We start from the raw sequence: 23,067 nt of genomic DNA on the forward strand, positions 1-23,067 counted from the left end.
TTGGAGACCAGCCTGGCCATGATGGTGAAACCCCGTCTACCAAAAATACAAAAATTAGCCAGGCATGGTCATGCGTGCCTGTAATCCCAGTTACTCGGGAGGCTGAGGCAGGAGAATCGCTTGAATCCAGGAGGCGGAGGCTGCAGTGAGCCCAGATCGTGCCAAAAAAAAAAAAGAAATTATAAAAGCAAAAATAAAGTTATAGTTTTTTATAAAAGCTGAGTTGAATGCTTTTGAAAAGACTTGATAAAGGCAAATAGCTTACAAAAATTACCACCAAGCTAGGTGTGGAGAAGACAAATGTAAAAGATTGGGTATAAAATTGTACAAATCTAGGGAGATTCTGCAGTCAGTGCTTTTAATGTACCTTTTCTGTCCTTTAAAAGTAAGGAAAACTCGAAATTCCAGATGATGATTTAGGGCAGGGGTCCCCAAACCCCAGGCTGCACAGCAGGAGGTGAGGGCTGGTGAGTGAGCATTACCACCTGAGCTCTGCTTCCTATCAGATCAACGATGGCATTAGATTCTCATAGGAGCGCAAACCCTATTATGAACTGTGCATGTAAGGGATCTAGGTTGTGCACTCCTTAGGAGAATCTAATCCCTGATGATCTGTGATGGACCAGTTTCATCCCAAAACTATCCATCACAGCCACCCCCGAACCGTCCATGGAAAAATTGTCTTCCCCAAAACTGGCCCCTGGTGCCAAAAAGGTTGGAGACCACTGATTTAGCGGTTTAGCTTATGTAACAAAGATATCTTGAAATATCGAGTGAATCCATACTCCCAACTAAAGGCCTTGATACTGTATCAAAAGATTGGCCAAAGAATGTACATTCATTCATTTAACATTAAAATGTCAACCAGGCATGGTAGCTCAAGCCTGTAATCCCAGAACTTTGGGAGGCTGAGGTGGGAGGATCACTTGAGGACAGGAGTTCAAGACCAGCCTGGGAAACATACCAAGACCTTCTCTCTACTAAACAATAAAAATAAGCCAGGTGTGGTGGCATGTGGCTGTAGCCCCAGCTACTCAGGAGGCTGAGGCAAGAGAATCACTTGAGCCCAGGAGTTAAAAGTTGCAGTGAGAACCACTGCACTCCAGCCTGGGTAAGAGAGAGAGAAAAACCTTGTCTCTAAAAAAAAAAAAGTAATTTGTCTACATCATTATGTATAATTTATTATGATTCCCTGCCATGGTATCCAGCCACCAAGACAACCCCAAATGTTCCACCTCTTGGTACTCGCATCCTGTGTAATCCCCTCCCACATTGTGTCAGCGTTGGTCTGTGTTGTCAATTGCAGAAGTGGCAACACTTCCACATCTAGGTTATAAAAGACATTGTGTCTTTTACCTTGCTATTTCTTGTATTATTTATCTGGGAAGAAGCCAGCTGCCATGTCTTTTTTTTTTTTTTTTTTTTTTTTTTTTTCTGTAGAGACAGGGTCTCATTATGTGGCCCTGGCTGGTTTCACACTTACGGGCTCAAACATTCCTCCTGCCTCAGCCTCCCAAAGTGCTGGGATTACAGGCATGAGCCACCATGCCTGGCCAGCTGTCATGTCTTAAAAGACACTCAGGCAGCTGAGAGGTCTAGCTGGTAGGAACTAAGGTCTCTTGCCAATGGCAAGGGACTGAGGCTTCCTGACAACAGACATGTGAATGAGAAAACCTTAGAAGTGAGTCTTCCAGCCCCAATCAGGCCTTCAGATGACTGCAACTTCAGGAGAGAACCACCAGACTAAGCCATTCCTGAATTCCCAGCCCTCATAAATTGTGTAAGATCATGTTTGTTGTTTCAAGCTGCTAAAATTTTGGGATAATTTGTCGTATTGTAACAGATTGTGAATATAATTGCTTTAACATTTATTATCCATCTTCATCTTCTACCACATTATTTTATTGGTCCTTTGTAAAATTCTTTTTACAAGGAATTTTGTAAAAAGGGCCATTCTTCTTTTTTCTTTTTTTTTTTTTTTTAAGATGGATTCTCGCTCTGTTGCCCAGGCTGGAGTGCAATGGCGTGATCTCAGCTCACTGCAACCTCTGCCTCCCAGGTTCAAGCAATTCTCCTGCCTCAGCCTCCCGAGTAGCTGAGATTACAGGCACGCGATGCCACGCCCGGCTCATTTTTTGTATTTTAGTGGAGATGGGGTTTCACCGTGTTGCCCAGGCTGGTCGCGAACTCCTGAGCTCAGGCAATCCACCCGCCTCAGCCTCCCAAAGTGCTGGGATTACACGCCGTGAGCCACCGCACCTGGCCCCTGGGACTATTCTCACACAGAGTTATTATTAAATAAGAATTAGCAAAGTTCAGGAAGTCATATATTTCAAGTGCTTTCTAATTCAAAGTGCTTCTCTATATTCAAGTACTATGGTATCATTTCAAACATAGCAAATTATAAAAGTTCTGTAATTTCCTAAATATAAATGTACTTTGTGAAAGGCTTCTGTGACACACATAAAAGACATATTTGATGTACCAGTTGCTTTGCTGTGGCTTTTAAGAATAAAAAGTATCATAGAAGGAAGGCTGTTTTTCTTCTCTGTAGTAGAATACAGTCCTTCCCTGCCCAGATGATGAAGGTTAGAGTTTTCACTGTTCAGATATAGAAAAAGCCAAAGAAAGAAGCTTAGCAGACAGAAGAGTTTGTGCAGCCTGATCAAAGATGTCAGTAGCATAAGAAGAGAAAGAGATCAAGGGGGAAGAAGTGGCATGATAAAGTATCAGAGAATACAGGGCATAGGAAGAAACACTGCAGAAAAAACCAGAAGTCAAAAGCAGCATAAGAACAGTTAGTTTAGAAAGATTAACAAAGTGATTTATAAAGATTTCCAGCAAAGCCCTATAAAGTCTAACAACAGGGCACTAAGATGTTTGCAGAGAAGCATTTTAAATACACATAAGAATTCAGAGAGAGATGTTTAAAGTGCAAAACATTAAGTTCAGATAGTGGGATCAAAGAAGATGCATGAGACAACAGAGTATGGCAGATAATGACAAAACAGAAAATGAGAATGAGATGCTGCTCTAGTTTCCCATTGCACTCCAACCCTGTATCCTAGCTAAGGAAAGATTCTACTCATGTTTATATGGTTTTCTTATCAATATATTTCACTTTATATGTTTAATAATTCTAAAAATATAACTATATACATTTATCTATAGCATACATAATTATTCTAAAATAAACCTATTTGTTAAAAGTCTCAAACTAAGAATATGTTTTCATATCCAGGTGACTTCCATCTGGTGACTATGGTGGTATCCAGGTGGCATCCCTCTCCTTGACTAAATATATCTGAACCCTTTTCTTTTTTGGTTTTGAGACTGAGTCTCACTCTGTTGCCCAGGCTGGAGTGCAGTGGCGTGATCTCAGCTCACTACAACCTCCACCTCCTGGGTTCAAGCAATTCTCCTGCCTCAGCCTTCCAAGAACCTGGGATTACAGGTGTGCACCACCACGCCTGGCTAATTTTTGTATTTTTAATAGGGACAGGGTTTCGCCATGTTGGCCAGACTTGTCTCTAACTCCTGACCTCAAGTGATCTGCCTTGCTCGGCCTCCCAAAGTGCTGGGATTACAGGCATGAGCCACTGCACCCGGCCATATATCTGAAGCCTTTTGAAGAATTGATGAGAAGGGAGGTTCAGGTCATATATGAATAGAAATGATGCATATACATCAGTACGATAAGTTTATATTATGCTTGATGGCATTATCATCCAAACACTTTAAAACACAAGTATTTTCACTTTATTCATCACAAAACTGTCTTTTTCCCCACATCAGTACATGGAGAAACAGTAAATTTTTAATCTTTGTTTTCATTTTTTATTTTATTTATTTTTTTGAGACAGAGTTTCGCTCTTGTTGCCCAGGCTGGAGTGCAATGGTGCGATCTTGGCTCACTGCAACCTCTGCCTCCCAGGTTCAAGCGATTCTCCTGCCTCAGCCTCCCGAGTAGCTGGGATTACAGGTGCCCACCACCATGCCCACATAATTTTTGTATTTTTAGTAGAGACGGGGTTTCACCATGTTGGCCAGGCTGGTCTCGAACTCCTGACCTCAGATGATCCACCCGCCTCGGCCTCCTAAAGTGCTGGGATTACAGGCATGAGCCACTGCACCCAGCCTTTTATTTTTTATTTTAATGATAAAGTTTTATATTTGATTATAATGCTTCTGCAGTTGTCCTGTTCTCTATGCCATATATATGGGTCTTATGGAGACTGAATATTCTCATACAGGGTCTGATGAGACAAGTGTGACTTCATAATTATATATTAACATTGTTTAAAATATTCAATACATCAGCAAGACGTACCATCACTTTTTTATTTGGCAGTAATAGTAATACATCCATGTTACAGTGCTTATTTTGGCGAAAGAGCCAGTGCAATTTTTTCTGCTACTGTAGTGTTTTACTTTTACACAAATTAATGAGTACAGTCCTTACATTTAGGAAACAGAAACATTTACTGATATCAGCTAAGTAAAGCTAATACATGGTTGTTCACAAACTAAACAAAACAATAACATAATATACTCATTAGGAACAAAGTAGGGAAGTTCTTATTTCCACTAATCACAGATTATATAAATTCTTAAATTTCACATACATATTTCTTAATCTAAGCAAAAAAAATTAGAATTCAGCTTAATTCCTATAATCATTTTGAAATTTACATCAAATAATTTCTGAATATATATTCACATTAAAATAAAAGTAAATGGGTTATATAAACATAATTTAAAATTTCTGATTATGAAAAGTTATAGAGAAGTACATTAAATGTTACTTTGGCATTCCTGTTTCCTAGGCTTACAGGAATTATTAAGAATTCCTTTGTAATGCAAATAATCACTCTCTTGGAAATTAAATTTAAGTAGAAAATGTTACATTTTAAGGCAAGAAAACATTTGTAAATATTTTTATAAAGGCATTTAATTCAACAAATTAACGGCATCATAGTAAATGGATGCAAATAAAGAATATTACTTTATGAGAAAGACAAAGTTCTTTGGAGCTTACTGTGACAGTATGGAAAACTTGTCTTCTTTTTTAAAAGATAATTCCACTTTGATACTTAATAAACATAATGTTAACCTTCAAGAAGAAATAAGCACTCTTTTAGTTGAACAAAAATGTAGAGAAATCAAAATACAAAAAATGAAATTAAAAGAAATACCAAATGTAAATTGCCTCAAAATTTATCTTCTTTCTTCTAGAAAAAAGGGTATTTTCTCAGGACTGACTTAATTGAAGTCCCTCTTATAATTTATATATGGAAGTGGATGGTAGAGCTCATGGTGGCAAGGGCAATTCCATGATTAAGTGTTTAAACAGGGTTTACCCTAAAAGGCTCTAAACTAATCATTTTTAAAAACATTGCTTTTGCTATTTAACCCAATTTTAAGGCAAATGGAAACCGTTATATATGTCTTTTTTTTTTTTTTTTTTTTTTTTTTTTGAGACAGAGTTTCACTCTTGTTGCCCAGGCTGGAGTGCAATGGCATGATCTTGGCTAACTGCAACCTCCGCCTCCCGGGTTCAAGCGATTCTCCTGCCTCAGTCTCTCGAGTAGCTGGGATTACAGGCATGCGCCACCATACCCGGCTAATTTTGTATTTTTAGTAGAGATGGGGTTTTGCCATGTTGGTCAGGCTGGTCTCAAACTCCTGACCTCAGGTTATCTGCCCACCTGGGCCTCCCAAAGTGCTGGGATTACAGGCGTGGGCCACTGCTCCTGGCCTGTTATATATGTCTTAAGTACCCTTCTGCATGCAGTCAGAAATGTTCTTTTCAAGAGGACATTTCCTTTAAAAAGTTCAAGTTTCTTCTCTTACAATAAAGAGATTTTTCCTATACTTATTGTCCTAAAATTCTATTTGGTCACTCTTACCTCTTTTGTGAAAGGCCACATCTTGCTAAAGTAGCAGCTACTGAACTGACCAGAAACAAACTCAAACACTGAATTTGACAAACCAACCTGCTAAATATAAGCAACTTTTTCTAAGATGAAATGTAAAAAAGAAAAACAAAACAAAAAGCAACACCTTCTAGAAAGCCATTCACCTTATCTTATAAAATTAATTCCCCAGAGTTATCTCATGTAGTAGCAGCATTATCAAATAGTGCAATTCTTCAAAATTGATTTCAAATAATATCTTTCTAAAATAAATTACATTTACTTACAGCTTTGCTTATAAAACCACAGCTTAAAACACTTAGCCCTCAAATGGGTAAATTAATATAAGCAATAACTGTCTTGTCCACATGGTAATGAAATGCATGTGCACGCACACATATGTGTGTGTATCATTCAAGACTAAAGATACTGCAACAAGGTAAAAACATGTAATATTAAATAAAAAGTAAACAGTACATAATGGAATTTTTAGTTTTGGTACTTCTAATCATATTCCCATCAATAATAAGAATTATAAATAGGTAATTGTTAAATTAAGCATCTATGTAAGAAAAGGCAAGGAGCTATATACTAAAGAACAGTGATAATTTGTATGTTTCATGCTATACAACCTATAAAGTACATGCAAAACAGCGTGATCCTGAATTCCATATTTTGTAGTTAATTTACACAAATGTGGCACATACAGAAAATTACAAATCTTAAAAGATTATGCTTTCCCCCCCACTTTTTTCATCTTCTATTTATTAATCAGAAACTAGGCACTTTAATCTAAAAATTCACTTTTTAAAAACGCATTTTAGGAGTAAGACATGGTGACACATGCCTCTGGTATGAGGAGTTGGAGACTGCAGTGAGCTATGTATGATAGCACGCTGCACTCCAGCCTGGGCAATAGAGCGAGACCCCATCTCTTAAAAGAAGGAAAAAAACAACGCATTTTAGGTCCTTTTGTGCAACTCACTCCTAAAATGAATAAAGCCCGTTTTAGGGACAAAAATCAACAAATCTAATCTACTTACATACTGAGTTAGCCACTCCAAATAAGTGGTATATTATTTAGAAACAAAATTAATATAACTCTGAAAGCATTTAATATACTCTTATAGAAGAACTCCACCCATAAACACAATTCATTCGTTTGTAGATGTATCATAATGAACATGAAATATATACTTCCACATCATTAAAAATATTTTTGTTTTACATTCAAGGGAGGAAAAAACCCTTCTTTAAAATGTCAATAAGATTCAAAATATGAACATTTTAAAAACATGGGCATAATGTGACAAATTCCCACTGGGCTGAGTTTTCTGTGGGAATAACTAAAAGGAAGGAGAAAGGAGAAATTATTTTACTGTACCAAGTTTCATACCTTCAGATGTTAACAGTCTTCAAATAACACTAAATTTTAAATTGCTTTTATTAATTAATAAATGCTATCTTTTTAATCAATACTCATTCCAGGGGAAAATGCTCTAATGTATAAAAAGAAAGTTCTTCAGTCTCTTTGTAACTTACAGGACCAACAGTAACATATTTTGGAAACTACAGTTAATACAAATTTGTAAATTGTAAATTTCTCAATGTCAATTCATTTAAATGCTTTATTTGTTTTATTTATTCACTTCTGAGATAGGGTCTTGCTCTGTCGCCCAGGCTGGAGTGCAGTGATGCAATCACGGCTCATGACAGCCTTGACCTTCTGGACTCAAGTGATCCTCCCACCTCAGCCTCCCAAGTAGCTGGGACCACAGACACATGCCACCACACCCAACTAATTAATTTAATTTAATTAATTTATTTTTTGAGACGGAGTCTCACTTTGTTGCCCAGGCTGGAGTGCAGTGGTGCGATCTCAGCTCACTGCAACCTCCACTTCCTGGGTTCAGGCAATACTCCTGTCTCAACCTCCCGAGTAGCTGGGACTACAGGCGCCCGCCATCACGCCTGGCTAATTTTTGCATTTTTAGTAGAGATGGGGTTTCACCATATTGGTGAGGCTGGTCTCGAACACCTGACCTCAGGTGATCCGCCCACCTTGGCCTCCCAAAGTGCTAGGATTACAGGCATGAACTACCACACCCAGCCTATTTTTATTTTTTAAAAAAATTTAAATATTTTCATGGAACTCTGCTTGATACCAGCTAATTTATTTTTATGTTTTTGTAGAGACAGGCATCTCCTTATGTTGTTCAGGCTAGTCTCAACCTTCTGGCTTCAAACTGTCCTCATGCCTCAGCCTCCCAAAGTATTACAGGCATGAGCCACTGCAAGTGGCCCATTTAAATGTTCTATAACAATATTCAGTGATTACAATTTCTTTGATTCAAATACATAAGCAAATGAACAAGCAATAATGTATGCAGTAGATATTAAACATCATTACTGCCTAAACTTGATTAAACAAATGAATAACTTTATAATTAAAAATATGTTTCTAGGCAAAGTTAAATATATTGACATTAGAAGTAATATATTCTTGCATGTGTGGGCCACAAAAACCTTGACTAAAGTGTACATTTTAAAGGTGCAAAGCATAAAAACAGAGCTTTTGAGAATGACAGCTTCAAGAAGACAAACCAATTAACTCCCAAATATTGGCTTCAATTCAAGCAATATTTCTGTAAAATATACATTTCACGACTTCGATTATTACCTAATGAATGCAAAAAGCCACTATGACTACACTACACAGGAATTCAATGACAGAACTTCTGTATAAATACAGTACAGTTGCTCATTTTTTAGTAGATTTTTTTTTTCCTCCCTGAATCCACATGCACCAATTCTGTTAATTTTGTAATATATATTACAAAATCAATAGTTACCTTAAAATATTTCATAGCACACTCAAATTGTATGATTCTTATGGTACTTATTGTACTTTGGCTTCCAGTAGCCCAGTGGACATAACATGACCATGACTGCTTAGACAGCTACTTGTATGCCTCAGGGCATCTGCTTCAAGATAGGCCATTAAAAGCTCAGTGCGGCGAATGAGTAACTGCATGAGGTCTTCAGCTAAAGTCTCTGTACTTGAATAGCGCACCTTCTCAAAGTCAAAAATGTCTTTGAGAAATAAAAGAACTTGATTCTGGAAAATGAACATAAATTGGCATTTATTAGACCAAAATCATGTTACATTGAAAAAGCTTCTAATATTATAATGAGCACTGAATCAGGACTCAGAAGACCTGACTTCCAGTGCTAGTTTCATATCTCATTAGAAAAGGGACCTTGCCCAAGTGATTTAACCTTTCCTTTTTTGGGGCTCATTTTCTTTTTCAGTGAAATAGGGCTAATACCACCCATCCTACTTACTACTCAGGGATGACATGATGATCAAAAAATATAACCTATGTGATACCATGAAAAGGTGGGGAAACATTTTAAAAAAGATAATCTATAAGAAGTGCCTGTAAACTCTAAAGCACTGTTTAAACGTAAGGGGTTATAGTCCTTTCTCTTCAATGTGACCTTTGAGCATTGCCTCTACTCTAAGACAGAAGAATAAACTATTTCCAGTAATAGTTTTAAATAAATAATAATAAAATAATACATTATAATTTTAAATGTGCTTTTTTTTTTGTACAAGAAAAACCCTTAAGGTACATGAAAAATAAAGAACATTTCAGGTCTCAAATCAGTGGTAGATCCTGAAGGATATTTCATTTCAGTAAGTTATTATATACACTGAAACTCACTGTAAGCAAACTGTATACTAATAAGTATTAAGTCTCAGCTGTTATGTCACCATAATAGAAAAAAAGTAATTTCAAAGAGCGAAAAACAGGAATATTTAATTTCTATCTTCTTTCTTAATAACATATCTTCCAAACGTTATTAAGTACTAAGAAGACACACTTCATTGATTCACTGGATTTTATATCTGAAAGGGTCATTAGCAATCAACCTGTTAGGCTCCCTCGTTTTATAGATAAAGAAAAGGAACATCAAAGAATGATTTGCCCCAAGTCAGAATGCTCACTGATGACAGACTTAATTCCCAACCCCTAAAACACATACCTTACCTTTGGGTGGTCAAGTAAACTACAAAAATCAATGTGTTCTGAATGACAGTAAAATACACATTTTCTAAACCATTTATAAAAATATTACCTTGACAGCACATAAACATAATTTTAAAAAATGAATGGTATAGTAAAACATCCAAACTTTCAAATTCATACTCAATTATGTTTACTTTTATTTGCTCCTTGAAATGCAGCCTAAACTCAAGACTATTACATAGCGAGACTTTCCTTGTCACTTTGCCAGCCAGAAAATTCTATAAGGAGCTATAACTTGTATTTTGGCAAACTAAAACTGCTGACATTGGGAGATAACGTTAAACTCCCATTTCATTTCTCACAACTTGGATTTTATCATTCATTTCACCTTTAACCACAACTTATTCTATATTACCACATGTGCAATAAAGGTGGATATTGTTTGTAAGTTTCAAAAGTGCCCACGTATGAAGAACCAACTATCTACATTGATTTGACTGTCACATGGCAACACCATGCAAGACCATGTATCCCTTGCATTAGGGAATTGATAAGGTGAATGGATATGCTGAGTCTACTCCAGAATAAAGCACCAAATCTATAAAATACTGGTCCATTATAATAATAGTGGTATTATAAAATGCCAAAAATATTTAACACTGGCATTTAAATGCTGAATTTAGGTGACTTTTATAACTTTACTCTTAAATAACATTTGTTCTTCTATAAAAGCAAAACAAAACAGAATAAAACCGTATCTCCTTTTTGATTTAGAAAAAAAAGAGAAATGATTCAATGACTGAACATACCTTAAAAAAGCAACATAAATCATAGAGAGAATTTCTAGGACCCAAAAAGCCCCAGGCTAGGACAGGACTGATGTGTTCACAAATGGCATAAAAATGGGCAAAAAATCCATCTGGGATCTGTTGGGAAGTAAAGGAGAATCAAGTTATTTCTACCTTCTTGTTATTTGCTTTCTCTAGTACAGAAACTGAAGTTGCTGTTCATTACATGACCAGTGGGAGTTTAAGAAAATGTGTTTTTTTAGAACCAGAGTCTAGCAATACCTCAAACTCCTGGCCTCAAGCAATCCCCCGGCTTTAGCTTCCTGAGCAGTGGGGACTACAGGCACGCACTACAGTGCAGGGCTCATGACTAGCTCTTTTTGAGGGCAAACCAAGAGTCAGTCATGAGCCATGCTATTAAGAAAGTTAATAAGGTTACAAGTAACCTTTAGAGTCATAGAATGTTTTATGTAGATTTCATATCCTAGCCAATAGTTTCATATGTGCTGAGACACATTTCTATATTTGTTGTTTGTTTTTTTGAGACAGGGTCTCACTCTGTAGCCCAGGGTGAAGTGCACTGGTGGAGTCATGGCTCACTGCAGCCTCAACTTCCCAAGCTTGAGTGATCCTCCCACCTCAAAATTCCAGGTAGCTGGAACCACACGTGCACGCCACCCCTCCTGGCTAATTTTTTCTATTTTTAGTAGAAACAGGTCTCACTATGTTATTCAGGCTGGTCTTGAACTCCTGGGCTCAAGCAATCCTCCCTACTTTGCCTCCCAGAGTGCTGGTATTACAGGTGTGAGCTGTCACACCCCGCCCTTAAAAGTTGTTTTTACCTCATAAAAATGCTTCATAAAAAGCAATCCGGCCAGGCATGGTGGCTCATGCCTATAATCCCAACACTTTTGGGAGGCCAAGGCAGGTGGATCACTTGACCCTTAGGAGTTCAAGACCAGCCTGGGCAACATGGTGAAACCTTGTCTCTACAAAAAATACGAAAGTTAGCCAGGCGTGGTGGTGTGTACCTATAGTCCCAGCTACTCAGGAGGCTGAGGTGGGAGGATCATTTGAGCCCAGGAGTTGGAGGGTGCAGTGAGCCAAGATAATGCCACTGTACTCCAGCCTGGGTGACAAAGTAAGACTCTGTCTCAAAAAAAAAAGGGCAATCATATTAGCTTTGCAACCAAGCAACAACAAGAATGCTACAGTGTTCCTTAGTTGTATAAGTTTTATGATTATTAAGACTATCATAGTTTTAGCTATTTAAAAGCCCAACTCAATCACTTAATTATATTAACTGACCAAAAAAAAACACAACTAGTAAAATGATTAAGCTAAATTACTCTTACTAGAATCCTATCTTTTAATTAAGGAACCCTATATTATCTAAGCATTTAATTGTGTAATTTCCTCTTCCTGTGAAGTATTAGTTCATATAGCTGTGTTTTAGGAAACTCTAAGTTTATATTTATAATAACTTTTTGAATTTCCCTTGTTAAATAACACACTGTGGGATTTGTTATACAGCACTGACTACAGAAAACTACACCTTAAGATTCTGTCTCCTGGGGGGGAAGTTATTTTCTATTTTACAGTCTCCAAGACAATCTTCTAAACCTCATTTTCTTTTTTTTTTTTTTTCTGAGACGGAGTCTCACTCTGTCGCCCAGGCTGGAGTGCAGTGGCACCATCTTGGCTCACTGCAACCTCTGCCTCCCAGGTTCAAGCAATTCTCCTGCCTCAGCCTCCCAAGCAGCTGGGATTACAAGCGTGCACCACCATGCCCAGCTAATTTTTGAATTTTTAGTAGAGACAGGGTTTCGCCATGTTGGCTAGGCTGGTCTCGAACTCCTGACCTCAGGTGATCCACCCTCTTTGGCCTCCCAAAGTGCTAGGATTACATGCAAAAGCCACTATGCCGAGCCTAAACCTCATTTTTAAAATATAAGATAGCAGCAGTTACCATTTAATGAGTACTCATTATATTCTAGAAAATGTGCTAGTTTCTATTTAATTTACTGAAACATTCCTTCAAAAGTATGTCATGTTAACATCATTTTAAACATGTGAAAAGTGATATTGGAGAGGGGTTAAATAAACTGCCCTAATTCACACACAGCTAGTTAGTGAGGGCCAAAAAGTATGTTCTACATATAGTAAAGTTCTAAATACCATACAGACTTGAAGTGTATTATGAGCTCAGACAAGTGGGAACTTAGTGTGGGCTGAAGCAGACTAGATAAACTTCAGCAAGGAATAATGTGAGCTGAGCTCAATTATGGGTAAGATTTATTTAAGTACAGAGGGAATCTGGCATTTCAGGTATAGGAAGCAGTTCCCAAGAGGTGAGACATATAGGTATCTATGGATATAGAAACTTATAAGTTGGGCGCAGTGGCTCAGGCCTGAAATTCCAGCACTTTGGGAGGCCAAGGCAGGTGGATGACTTAAAGCTGGGAGTTTGAGACTAGCCTGGGCAACATGATGAAACCCCATCTCTGCCAAAAATACACAAATTAGCCGGGCATGGTGGCGAGCGCCTGTAATCCCAGCTACTTGAAAGGCTGAGGCAGAAGAATCGCTTGAACCTGGGAGGCAGAGGTTGTAGTGAACTGAGATCGTGCCATTGCACTCCAGCCTGGGCGACAGAGTAAGACTCCATCTCAAAAAGGAAAAAAAAGTACAATATTTATTCTAAGAAGTAGAAAAATAAAGTTAGACATGTTAATAATATATCATTATTATTATAACTACCACTTACTAAACTCTTTAAATGTTTAATGTTTAAATTAAGCTTGTTGATATCATCGCTTTCATCCTTACTGCAGTCCTATTAAGTAGGCATTAACACCATTTTGCAAATGGGAAAACTGAGGGTCAGCTGATGGTCAGTAACTTACTGTAATCATGCTAGCTAGTGTGAGAATCAAACCCACGTATACAAGTCTGTTCCTAGTCCTAACGTTAGAGTTCATCATCATCATTAAGGAAACCTGCTTAAAATATGGGTCTCTGGAATCATTTAAAATAAGAATTATTCAAATACAGGGGCTCCAGAATTATTCCTACCAGCACATTCTAAAGATGCTGTGAGGACTATACTTTAAAATCACTGCAACTGGCAAAACTGTCTCAAAGTTATAAGATTGGAAAATATGGATATGATAAAATACTATAGGTCCTTGGGCAAACAATAATGTTGTAATAGTCAATACGTGCTTAATGCACTATGCCAAGCACTGTTCTAAGCACTTCACATTGAATCTTCAAGAAATCCTATGAGGGCTAGGCACAGTGGCTCACGCCTGTAATCCCAACACTTTGGGAGGCCCAGACTGGAAGATCACTTGAGGCCAGGAGTTTGAGGCCAGCCTGGGCAACACAGCAAGACCTCATCTGTACAAAAAAATAAAAAATCAGCCAGGCATGGTGGTGTGCACCTGTAGTCCTAGCAACTCAGGGAGGATGAGTCAGGAAGATTGCCTTAGCCCAGGTGTTATAGAGGCCGCAGTGAGCTATGATCATGCCACGGCACTCCAGCCTGAATGACAGAGCAAGACCCTATCTCTAAAACAAAACAAAACAAAACACTATGAGGTAGATACTATTACTATTCTATTTTTAGAGATAAGGAAACTGAGGCATAGAGAGGGTAAGCAACTTGCCTAAGGTCACATAGCTAGTATGTGGCATTTGAACCCAGTAGTCTCACTCGAGAGTCCTTGCCCTTTACTACTAGGAGTGTATGAGAAAAACAATGCTTAGCAGGTAAGACGGGTTACAGGATGTGAGGCGTGGAGGCAGGATATAAACTCTGAGACTTTTTATTTGTAGGCGCTCCAAATTGAATAAAGCAGCTATTAGAATCAGATCTTTATTTCTTAATTGGATTAAATGAAGTGGAATCCACTATATTAAAGAACTGTAAAAAAATACTGGCCAGGTGCAGTGGCTCACGCCTGTAATCCCAGCACTTTGGGAGGCCGAGGCGGGCAGATCACCTGAGGTCAGGAGTTTGAGACCAGCCTGGCCAACATGGTGAAACCCCGTCTCTACTAAAAATACAAAAATTAGCCGGGTGTGGTGGCGGGCACCTACAGTCCCAGCTACTTGGGAAGCTGAGGCAGAAGAATCGCTTGAACCCGGGAAGCGAAGACTGCAGTGAGCCAGGATCGCGCCACCGCACTCCAGCCTGGACAACAGAGACAGACTGACTCAAAAAAAAAAAAAAATTAATATGATTAAGAGAAAAAACAAAAACCTAAAACTTATCAGAGCTGTTTCCAACTCGAAACCCCTCTCCCAGTTAGCTGAAATACCATGCATGCCTCAATACTAAGGATGAGAAAGAAGGCCTTCAAAAAAGAAGCCAACCCACCACCAGTAAGTCACTCATCTAGCCTGAGGGACAGTCCCTCCTACCCCTCCTACAGCTGCCAATTCCCACTGGAGAAGTGACTCAGAAGCTTCTTTGACAGAATCCTTAAATGATTTAACAAAGGAATTCAGGACATAATGAATTTTACCTTCATCTGTTGTCTTTTCTGTTTCAGCACCGACCAACAACTTGAAGCCACAGCCTAAATACATGCAGAGAAAAGAAAGATTTATATACAGCTATATAAACATTTCCATTTTTATTAGAAATTCAAAGTTTATGGGTCTAAAATGTTTAATACATTCATTACTAATAAGAACTAGTCGGCCGGGCACAGTGGCTCACATCTGTAATCCCAGCACTTTGGGAGGCCGAGGCAGGTGGATCACAAGTTCAAGAGATGGAGACCATCCTGGCCAAGATGGTGAAACCCCATCTCTACTAAAAATGCAAAAGAAAATTAGCTGGGCATGGTGGCGCAGCCCTGTAGACCCAGACACTCGGGAGGCTGAGGCAGGAGAATTGCTTGAACCTGGGAGGCGGGAGGTTGCAGTAAACAGAGATCGCGCCACTGCACTCCAGCCTGGCGACAGAGCGAGACTTGGTCTCAAAACAAACAAACAAACCAAAAACAAAACTAGTCAGGGTCCTCACATTGTTTGAAAATATTAATGAAAAGTTATTTCATTTTTATAAATTTTTAAATCATGAGCAAAGTTGTATGTTGTAAGGGCAAAAAAAAAAAAAGTAAAATAATATTTAAAAAATTAAACACAAAGCCACTAAAGGAAAAAGACTGCACTCTGGAACAAAGGAGATTCAATTTTCAGAGTTTTAAAGTTCTGTTCCTTAAGGGAAAAAAGTGAAAATATGTGTATATAGAATTCACATACACAAATAAATATGTGTAATAATAAAGTAATTTTTCTTCTTTTTTTTGAGACAGGGTTTCACTCCCATTGCCTAGGCTGAAGTGCAAAGGAGTGATCTCGGTTCACTGCAACCTCTGCCTCCAAGGCTCAAGTGAACCTCCCACCTCAGCCTCCTGAGTCACTGAAACCAGAGGCACACACCACTGCACCTGGCAAATTTTTGTATTTTTTTTTATAGAGACAAGGTGTCACTATGTTGCCCAGGCTGGTCTCAAACTCCTGAGCTCAAGTAATCGCCTGCTTTGGCCTTCCAAAGTGCTGGGATTACAGGCATGAGCCACTGCACCTGGCCTAAAGTAATTTTTTTTTCAAGAACAGTACTATTGGAATATTTGTGAATAGAGCTAACAGTTTGATCCAAATAAAGAACTAGGAAATACAACTGTGACAGGACAAAAGCACCCACTGGATCCTAAAGAAATCTGACCCTTGGAGGTGATTCCAGGAAGGAAAAAAAAAAAAAAAAAAAGAAAAATCTGACCCTACTCTGGCATGACCCAGCTTTGATCAAGGTCACTTTACCAAATCAGTTACAGAAACGGAGAACATGTACCTTTTATTATTAAAACATACTTAATTGAGGAAAAATGAATTTATTTAAAATGCTTTTAAGTTTAATATCAGTAAGTTCCAAAATAATTGTGAAATTGCCAACTGGAACATTTTTTTAAAGGTATCCAAATTGCATCATAAAATATATCCACCCTACTTTGCTTCCAGGTGCACTCTTGAAGCCCAACAAAAACCAATGTCAAACAGGTTTGAGAACAAAAAACAACAGAAGCTGAAAAGAGAATTTCATCTGAAGATGTTATACCGTATATGCCTGAGCTGAATATCAAAGGATGAGCTCAGTTTCCATACATTATTTCACAGACAGATGTATATGTAAATCTTACCAATCTACCCAGTTTTGACTTTTTTTTTTTGAGATAGAGTTGCACTCTTGTTGTCCAGGCTGGAGTGCAGCGGAATGATCTCGGCTTACTGCAACCTCTGCCTCCTGGGTTCAAGCGATTATTACACCTCAGCTTCCCGAGTAGCTGGGATTACAGGTGCCCACCACCATACCCAGCTAATTTTTGTATTTTTAGAAGAGACAGCCTTTCACCATGTTGGCCAGGCTGGTCTTGAACTCCTGACCTCAAATGATCCACCTGCCTCGGCCTCCCAAAGTGCTGAGATTATAGGCGTGAGTGACCGTGCCTGGCCAACCACTTTTTTTTTTTTTTTTAATGAGACGGAGTTTTGCTTTTGTTGCCCAGGCTGGAGTGCAATGGCTCAATCTCAGCTCACTGCAACCTCCGCCTCCAGGGTTCAAGCAATTCTCCTGCCTCAGCCTCCCGAGTAGCTGGGATTACAGGTGCCCGCCACCATGCCCAGCTAATTTTTTTTTTGTATTTTTAGTAGAGATGGGGTTTCACCATGTTAACCAGGCTGGTCTCAAACTCCTGACCTCAGGTAATCCGCCCGCCTCGGCCTCCCAAAGTGCTGGGATTACAGCCGTGAGCTACTGCGCCCAGCCTCACTTTTTAATCAAACTTAAAAGGCTGAGAAAGGTAAACCACCACTTACTGTTTCTTTGAAGGATGAGTTTAGCCATCGATTATTTACTACATTCTGTATGGATGTGGGTGGGTTTTCCAAATCTTCAAAGGAATCCATTAATATAAAATCCAGAACAACATCATAAAAATTTAGATTTTTCACCTGCATTAAATTATGAGTTGAAACAGAAATTATTATTACATAGAGCTGAAATAAAATCTGAGCCAGGGCTTTACGGTTTTATAACAGCAGGGTTTTTTTTTAATCAGCTTATTCAAAAATAAAAAATAAAAGGAGAGATAAATATGAAAGCTCACCACTAGAAATTACGAATTCACATTATCGCTGCTCCTTCCTAGATCTCAAGTGAAAATAATTTCTCCTCCTCTCTATTCTAGGAGTCCTTTGTTCACGCTTCTATTATAACATCCAGGATGCTCATTCTGCCTTGTTATTTAGTTACTGGTATATGTGCCTGTCTTCCCCACCAGATCATGAACATCTTGCTCTTTCATTCATTCATACACACTTTACATACTACAGGTTGTACCAAGTGCTCAAACTTCTAGAGTAAGCAAATTAGAAGCCTAGAGTATAGTGGGGAAAACAGCAACAAAATAATCCTGCAAATATCCAATTATGAACTGTGTGAAGCACAATAAAGGAAAAAATATAGTGTGCTGTATCATTTTGGCAGAAATGTGGAGAATGAAACAGGGGAAAGAATGAATGCAGGGAGGAAAGGAGTGAGCAGGGAATCGGGAAATATAAAGACTACTGACGTAGCCCAGAGAAAAGACAACAGGTACTTAGGCCAAGAGGGGTGACAGAAAGAGAGAAAAGTCGAAGAAACTGAAAGATATTTAGGAGTTAAAACTTGACAAACTTAGAGATGAATATGATAAAATGGGTGAGGATCAGGGAGAGGTGAAGGATGAGACTCAGGTTGCTGGCCTGCAGAAGTAAATGGATACCGATTCCATTTCCTGAATAAGGGAACACTAGAAAAGGAAAAATTAAGTCTTCATGTATTTGTCGTATCCACTGTTTTCTCTGACTAGAAGGCCTTTCAGCTGCTTGTAAACTCACTCTTTTTTTTTTTTTTTTTTTTTGCTTCTGAGACAGAGTCTTGCTCTGTCACCCAGGCTGGAGTGCACTGGCACGATCTCGGCTTACTGCAGCCTCCACCTCCTGGGTTCAAGTGATTCTCTTGCTTCACCCTCCTGAGTAGCTGGGATTACAGGCATGCACCACCATGCCTGGCTAATTTTTGTATTTTTAGCGGAGACAGGGTTTCACCACGTTGGCCTGGCTGATCTCAAACTCCTGGCCTCAAGTGATCTGCCTACCTCGGCCTCCCAAAGTGCTGGGGTTTCATTCCTTTTTTTTTTTTTTTTTTTGAGACGGAGTCTCGCTCTGTCACCCAGGCTGGGATTATAGGCATGCGCTCCATGCCTGGCTAATTTTTGTATTTTTAGTAGAGACAAGTTTCACCATGTTGGTCAGGCTGGTCTTAAACTCCTAACCTCACGATCTGCCCGTCTCAGCCTCCCAAAGTGCTGGGATTACAGGCGTGAGCCACCATGCCTGACTGATATCTATATCTATATATTTTTTGAGACAGAGTCTCGTTCTGTCATCTAGGCTGGAGTACAGTGGCGCAATCTTGGCTCACTGCCACCTCCACCTCCCAGGTTCCAGCAATTCTCGTTCCTTGGCCTCCCGAGTAGTTGGGATTACAGGCGTGAGCCACTACACCTGGCTAATTTTTGTATTTTCAGTAGAGACGAGGTTTTGCCATGTTGGCTAGGTTGGTCTCGAACTCCTGACCTCAGGTGATCTGCCCGCCTCAGCCTCCCAAAGTGCTGGGATTACAGGCGTGAGCCACCATGCCTGACCGATATCTGTATCTATATATTTTTTGAGACAGAGTCTCGTTCTGTCACCCAGGCTGAAATACAGTGGCACGATCTTGGCTCACTGCCACCTCCCCCTCCCAGGTTCCAGAAATTCTCGTTCCTTGGCCTCCCGAGTAGTTGGGATTACAGGCGTGAGCCACTACACCTGGCTAATTTTTGTATTTCAGTAGAGACGAGATTTTGCCATGTTGGCTAGGTTGGTCTCAAACTCCTGACCTCAGGTGATCCGCCCGCCTCAGCCTCCTAAAGTGCTGGGATGACAGGCATGAACCACCATGCCCGGACCTATATTTATTTCTATATCTGTATCTACATATACATTATAAACTGTGAACTCACACTGACAGCTCCAATTCCAATCCCAGCGTTTTATACCTCCCTTCTCTCACAGGGAAAAGCTGGCTCTGATTTTTCTCAGTATACTTATTTGCTCAGTCCTGTGTATACAGCCAATTCCCCAGCCCTACTGAGCTGCTGCTGTTGTACTACCCAAAGCTGTCCTTGCATAGGCCACCATTCCTGCCCTGCTAGGGGCCTGCCAATGACTTTTGGAGAGAAGGAAGAGAGGGAACAAGGGAAGGAGGACAGGAGGGAAGGAAGCAAGGAGCCAACAACAGCAAAAAAGGCTTCTTAGAAAACAATTTACAACTACTGCCCCAATGTACAAGGAGTGTGGTTTATGACTTCGTCAGAAAAAAAGATGTCCCACAACCATACAATTGGCTTTACTTTATTTAACAAGGACAATGAAACAGAAGTCTCAACTCATATAAAATTACATGCAAATAACTAAGAAAAATAAATATCACAAAAAATTTTAATTTACCCCTCTAGCAGCAAGTTCCATTTCAGTACTACCCCAGTGATCGGTCTGCTCTAAAAAATAGATCATTTCATCAAAAACATCTTCAAACTTCTTTGGATTCTGAAGAAGAAAACACATTTTAACCCTAAACTCAACTTTATAACAAGCTACAAAGAAAGTTACTCTTCAAATAAGTCTGGTAGATCTTAATTCTACTAGGTAACTGAACTAAAATACATTTTAAAGGTATGCCAAATTTATCTGGTTTACTACTTTGCTGTTGCAACATTTTGCAGAAGCCAAGATAAAGAATGTCAGTAAAATGTCACAAGCAAACTATTTATTACTCAAATATGTATGCCTATTTTGGTCAGTCCTTAAAATGAAAATTTGGTTATAGCAGACATTATGTGAGGCTTTTGTTGCAGTTCTGCTTCTTTTGGAGGAAGCCTAGTTCAAATCACTGAGTTTATCTGTCATGAGAAAGCCAAGAAAGCAACACAAGACTTACATTGGGAATTGCATGTATTAATAGTTAGTATCACCTTACATATACTTAGCACTTTACACTACTTAACACTTTATTCTTTAAGTTGCTTTCCCATTTATCATTTATTTAATCATCCTAAAAACCCTCTGAAATGAGGTAATATAAATATAATTCTATTATATAAATGAAAGAATTAAAGTTCAAAGGGATTGAGTCTGAAAACTAGGTGTGCAAATGGCTCAAGGAAGGCTTGTTTTGTTTTCTCATCATCTGGACAAACCTTACATAAAGTAAGGTGGTTCCTTACAGTCTGAATGAAGTTCTTGTCATTGCTTCTGCCTCATTCAACTACATGAAGATGAGGCAGTTCAATTTGTATTCCAGATTTCTGAGACCTACGCTATTTCCTGTAACCCTCTTCCTGAACAAGATTGAGGTAATAAAAGAGGAGGCATCAGTAACAATAATAGTGATGGTTATAGCAGCAGATCTAATGATAATTCTCACCATGATATTTACAGAGTTTATGGCAAATTGGAAATAATTTATGAGAAACAACTTGGTTGAAATAGTGTGGACTTTATACATAGTTCAACCCGAGCATAACTTAATGCCCTTTTCAACTATCCACAAAAACTTTTTCTTCTATCAAAAATTTAATATCTTAATCTTCAGTTCAAAGGGTAAAAACAACTTTTGTAAATGGTAAAAATCTTGCCAACAGAAGAAGTTTACCTTTCGTGCTTTCACAATTAAAGCTGATAAAATTTTCCTTCCACTCTCAGCGAGGAATATCCTGTTAGCTGATTCTGAAAGAATTACCTGAAAAAATATTCATCCCCAAAGAAAAAAAGAGACCTATAATGAATGTGAATGGACATTCAACTTAATAGCACAAATAATCCTAAAACAGTTAATGCATTGCATGTGGTGCTATTTCAACAGGCAGCTCACAGAGAAAGTCCTAATTTACTAAAATAAAAAGAACTCTTGAAACCTATAGTCAAAAAAAGATTAAAGGGAGTAAAATTTAAATTTAAATTCTGTTCAAAATCATATTACAGTCTTAAATAAATTTCCTGTAGCCCCAAAACATAAGAAAACAAATATATTCTTGTTATTTTCTTTTTAGAAAATCAATTTTATAATTGACTGAAATTAAATCTCAAATACACACTAATTAATAAGAAAGAGGGTTTTTATTTTAAGCAGCCATTTTTACGCTCCTGAAGTATCAAAATATCCTGTTTTGACAAAGTCTGGTGGGCCTGGGAAGCCGTGGAAGAGGATAATGAAATACGGAAACAAATGAAGGCAAGTAGCAGGGAGGAAAAATAAGTTTAGTGGACTTTATATTTGTCATTAGGAATAGGGATAATCAAGAGCACAGAGCTGTCCTGTTTATTTGCACTGGACTCTACAGCATGAGGGTGGGGATGAGTGGCTGGGTGAAGTCACTTAATGTTAAAAAAATACCTGAAAAGCCTGTCGAATACAGTGAAGTTTGGCAAGAAAATCACTGTCTCCTAGGCACTCCAACATTTCAGTTCTATGTAATAAACAGGGGAGACAATTGTTAAACTACATTCAAGATCAAGCCTACTATAAATTTGGATTCAAACAAGGCTTAACCTCAGGACCTTATATAAAACATGTTTTTTCAATACTGACAGAACATGTAAAATAATTTTTTCTTTACTTGGACCTAAAAACATATTTTCTCCTATTCTCATAAACATTTTTAATAAGTACCACACAAACACCTTAATATCCTTCATAAACATAAACAAATCTGAAATGGTACCTCAGTACTCTGGAGTAAATTTTTCCTTCTTCAACTAAATGCATGGCTTCCTCGTAAAACGGGCAGTGACAAAGGGACTCCAGGCTGTAGGTATGCCTTACTTCTCTGTGTTCTGCAAGCTAAGAGCACGGTGGGTTAGAACAGAATACAGGCTAGGTGCAGTGGCTCATGCCTGTAATTGCAACACTTTGGGAGGATCGTTTGAACCCAGAAGTTTGAAACCAGCCTGGGTAACATGGAGACCCTGTCTCTACAAAAATCTAAAAAAATTAGTCAGGTGTGGAGGCATGCACCTGTGGTCCTAGCTACCCAGGAGGTTGAGGTGGGAAGATCACGTGAGCACAGGAGGTTGAAGTTGTAGTGAGCTGTGATTGTATCACTGCACTCCAGCCTAGCTGGCAAAGCCAGACCTGTCTCAAAAACAAAACAAAACAAAAACCCAGAAAAC

The 23,067-nt window shown here is 38.6% G+C and overlaps 1 protein-coding gene across 4 annotated transcripts in view; it reads right to left on the reverse strand.

Annotated features, from left to right (window-relative positions):
- Window positions 1-4,327: 4,327 nt before the first annotated feature.
- MIGA1 (mitoguardin 1) overlaps window positions 4,328-23,067 on the reverse strand; it is a 92,257-nt gene continuing 73,517 nt past the window's right edge. For 3 of the 4 annotated variants that reach the window (XM_024237491.3, XM_024237483.3, XM_024237498.3), the window contains exons 9-16: window positions 22,620-22,738; window positions 22,292-22,364; window positions 21,551-21,637; window positions 20,347-20,445; window positions 17,629-17,763; window positions 15,270-15,323; window positions 10,759-10,875; window positions 4,328-9,033 (exon numbers count right to left, since the gene is read on the reverse strand). In XM_024237491.3, the coding sequence (XP_024093259.1) occupies window positions 8,815-9,033; window positions 10,759-10,875; window positions 15,270-15,323; window positions 17,629-17,763; window positions 20,347-20,445; window positions 21,551-21,637; window positions 22,292-22,364; window positions 22,620-22,738 (903 nt within the window). In that variant the 3' untranslated portion in view covers window positions 4,328-8,814. Of the gene's footprint in view, window positions 9,034-10,758; window positions 10,876-12,681; window positions 13,406-15,269; window positions 15,324-17,628; window positions 17,764-20,346; window positions 20,446-21,550; window positions 21,638-22,291; window positions 22,365-22,619; window positions 22,739-23,067 lie in introns of those variants that run through there. The other variant, XM_054532865.2, reaches the window with a different exon arrangement.

The sequence above is a fragment of the Pongo abelii genome, chromosome 1, assembly GCF_028885655.2.
Source record: "Pongo abelii isolate AG06213 chromosome 1, NHGRI_mPonAbe1-v2.0_pri, whole genome shotgun sequence".
NCBI classification, from domain to species: domain Eukaryota; kingdom Metazoa; phylum Chordata; class Mammalia; order Primates; family Hominidae; genus Pongo; species Pongo abelii.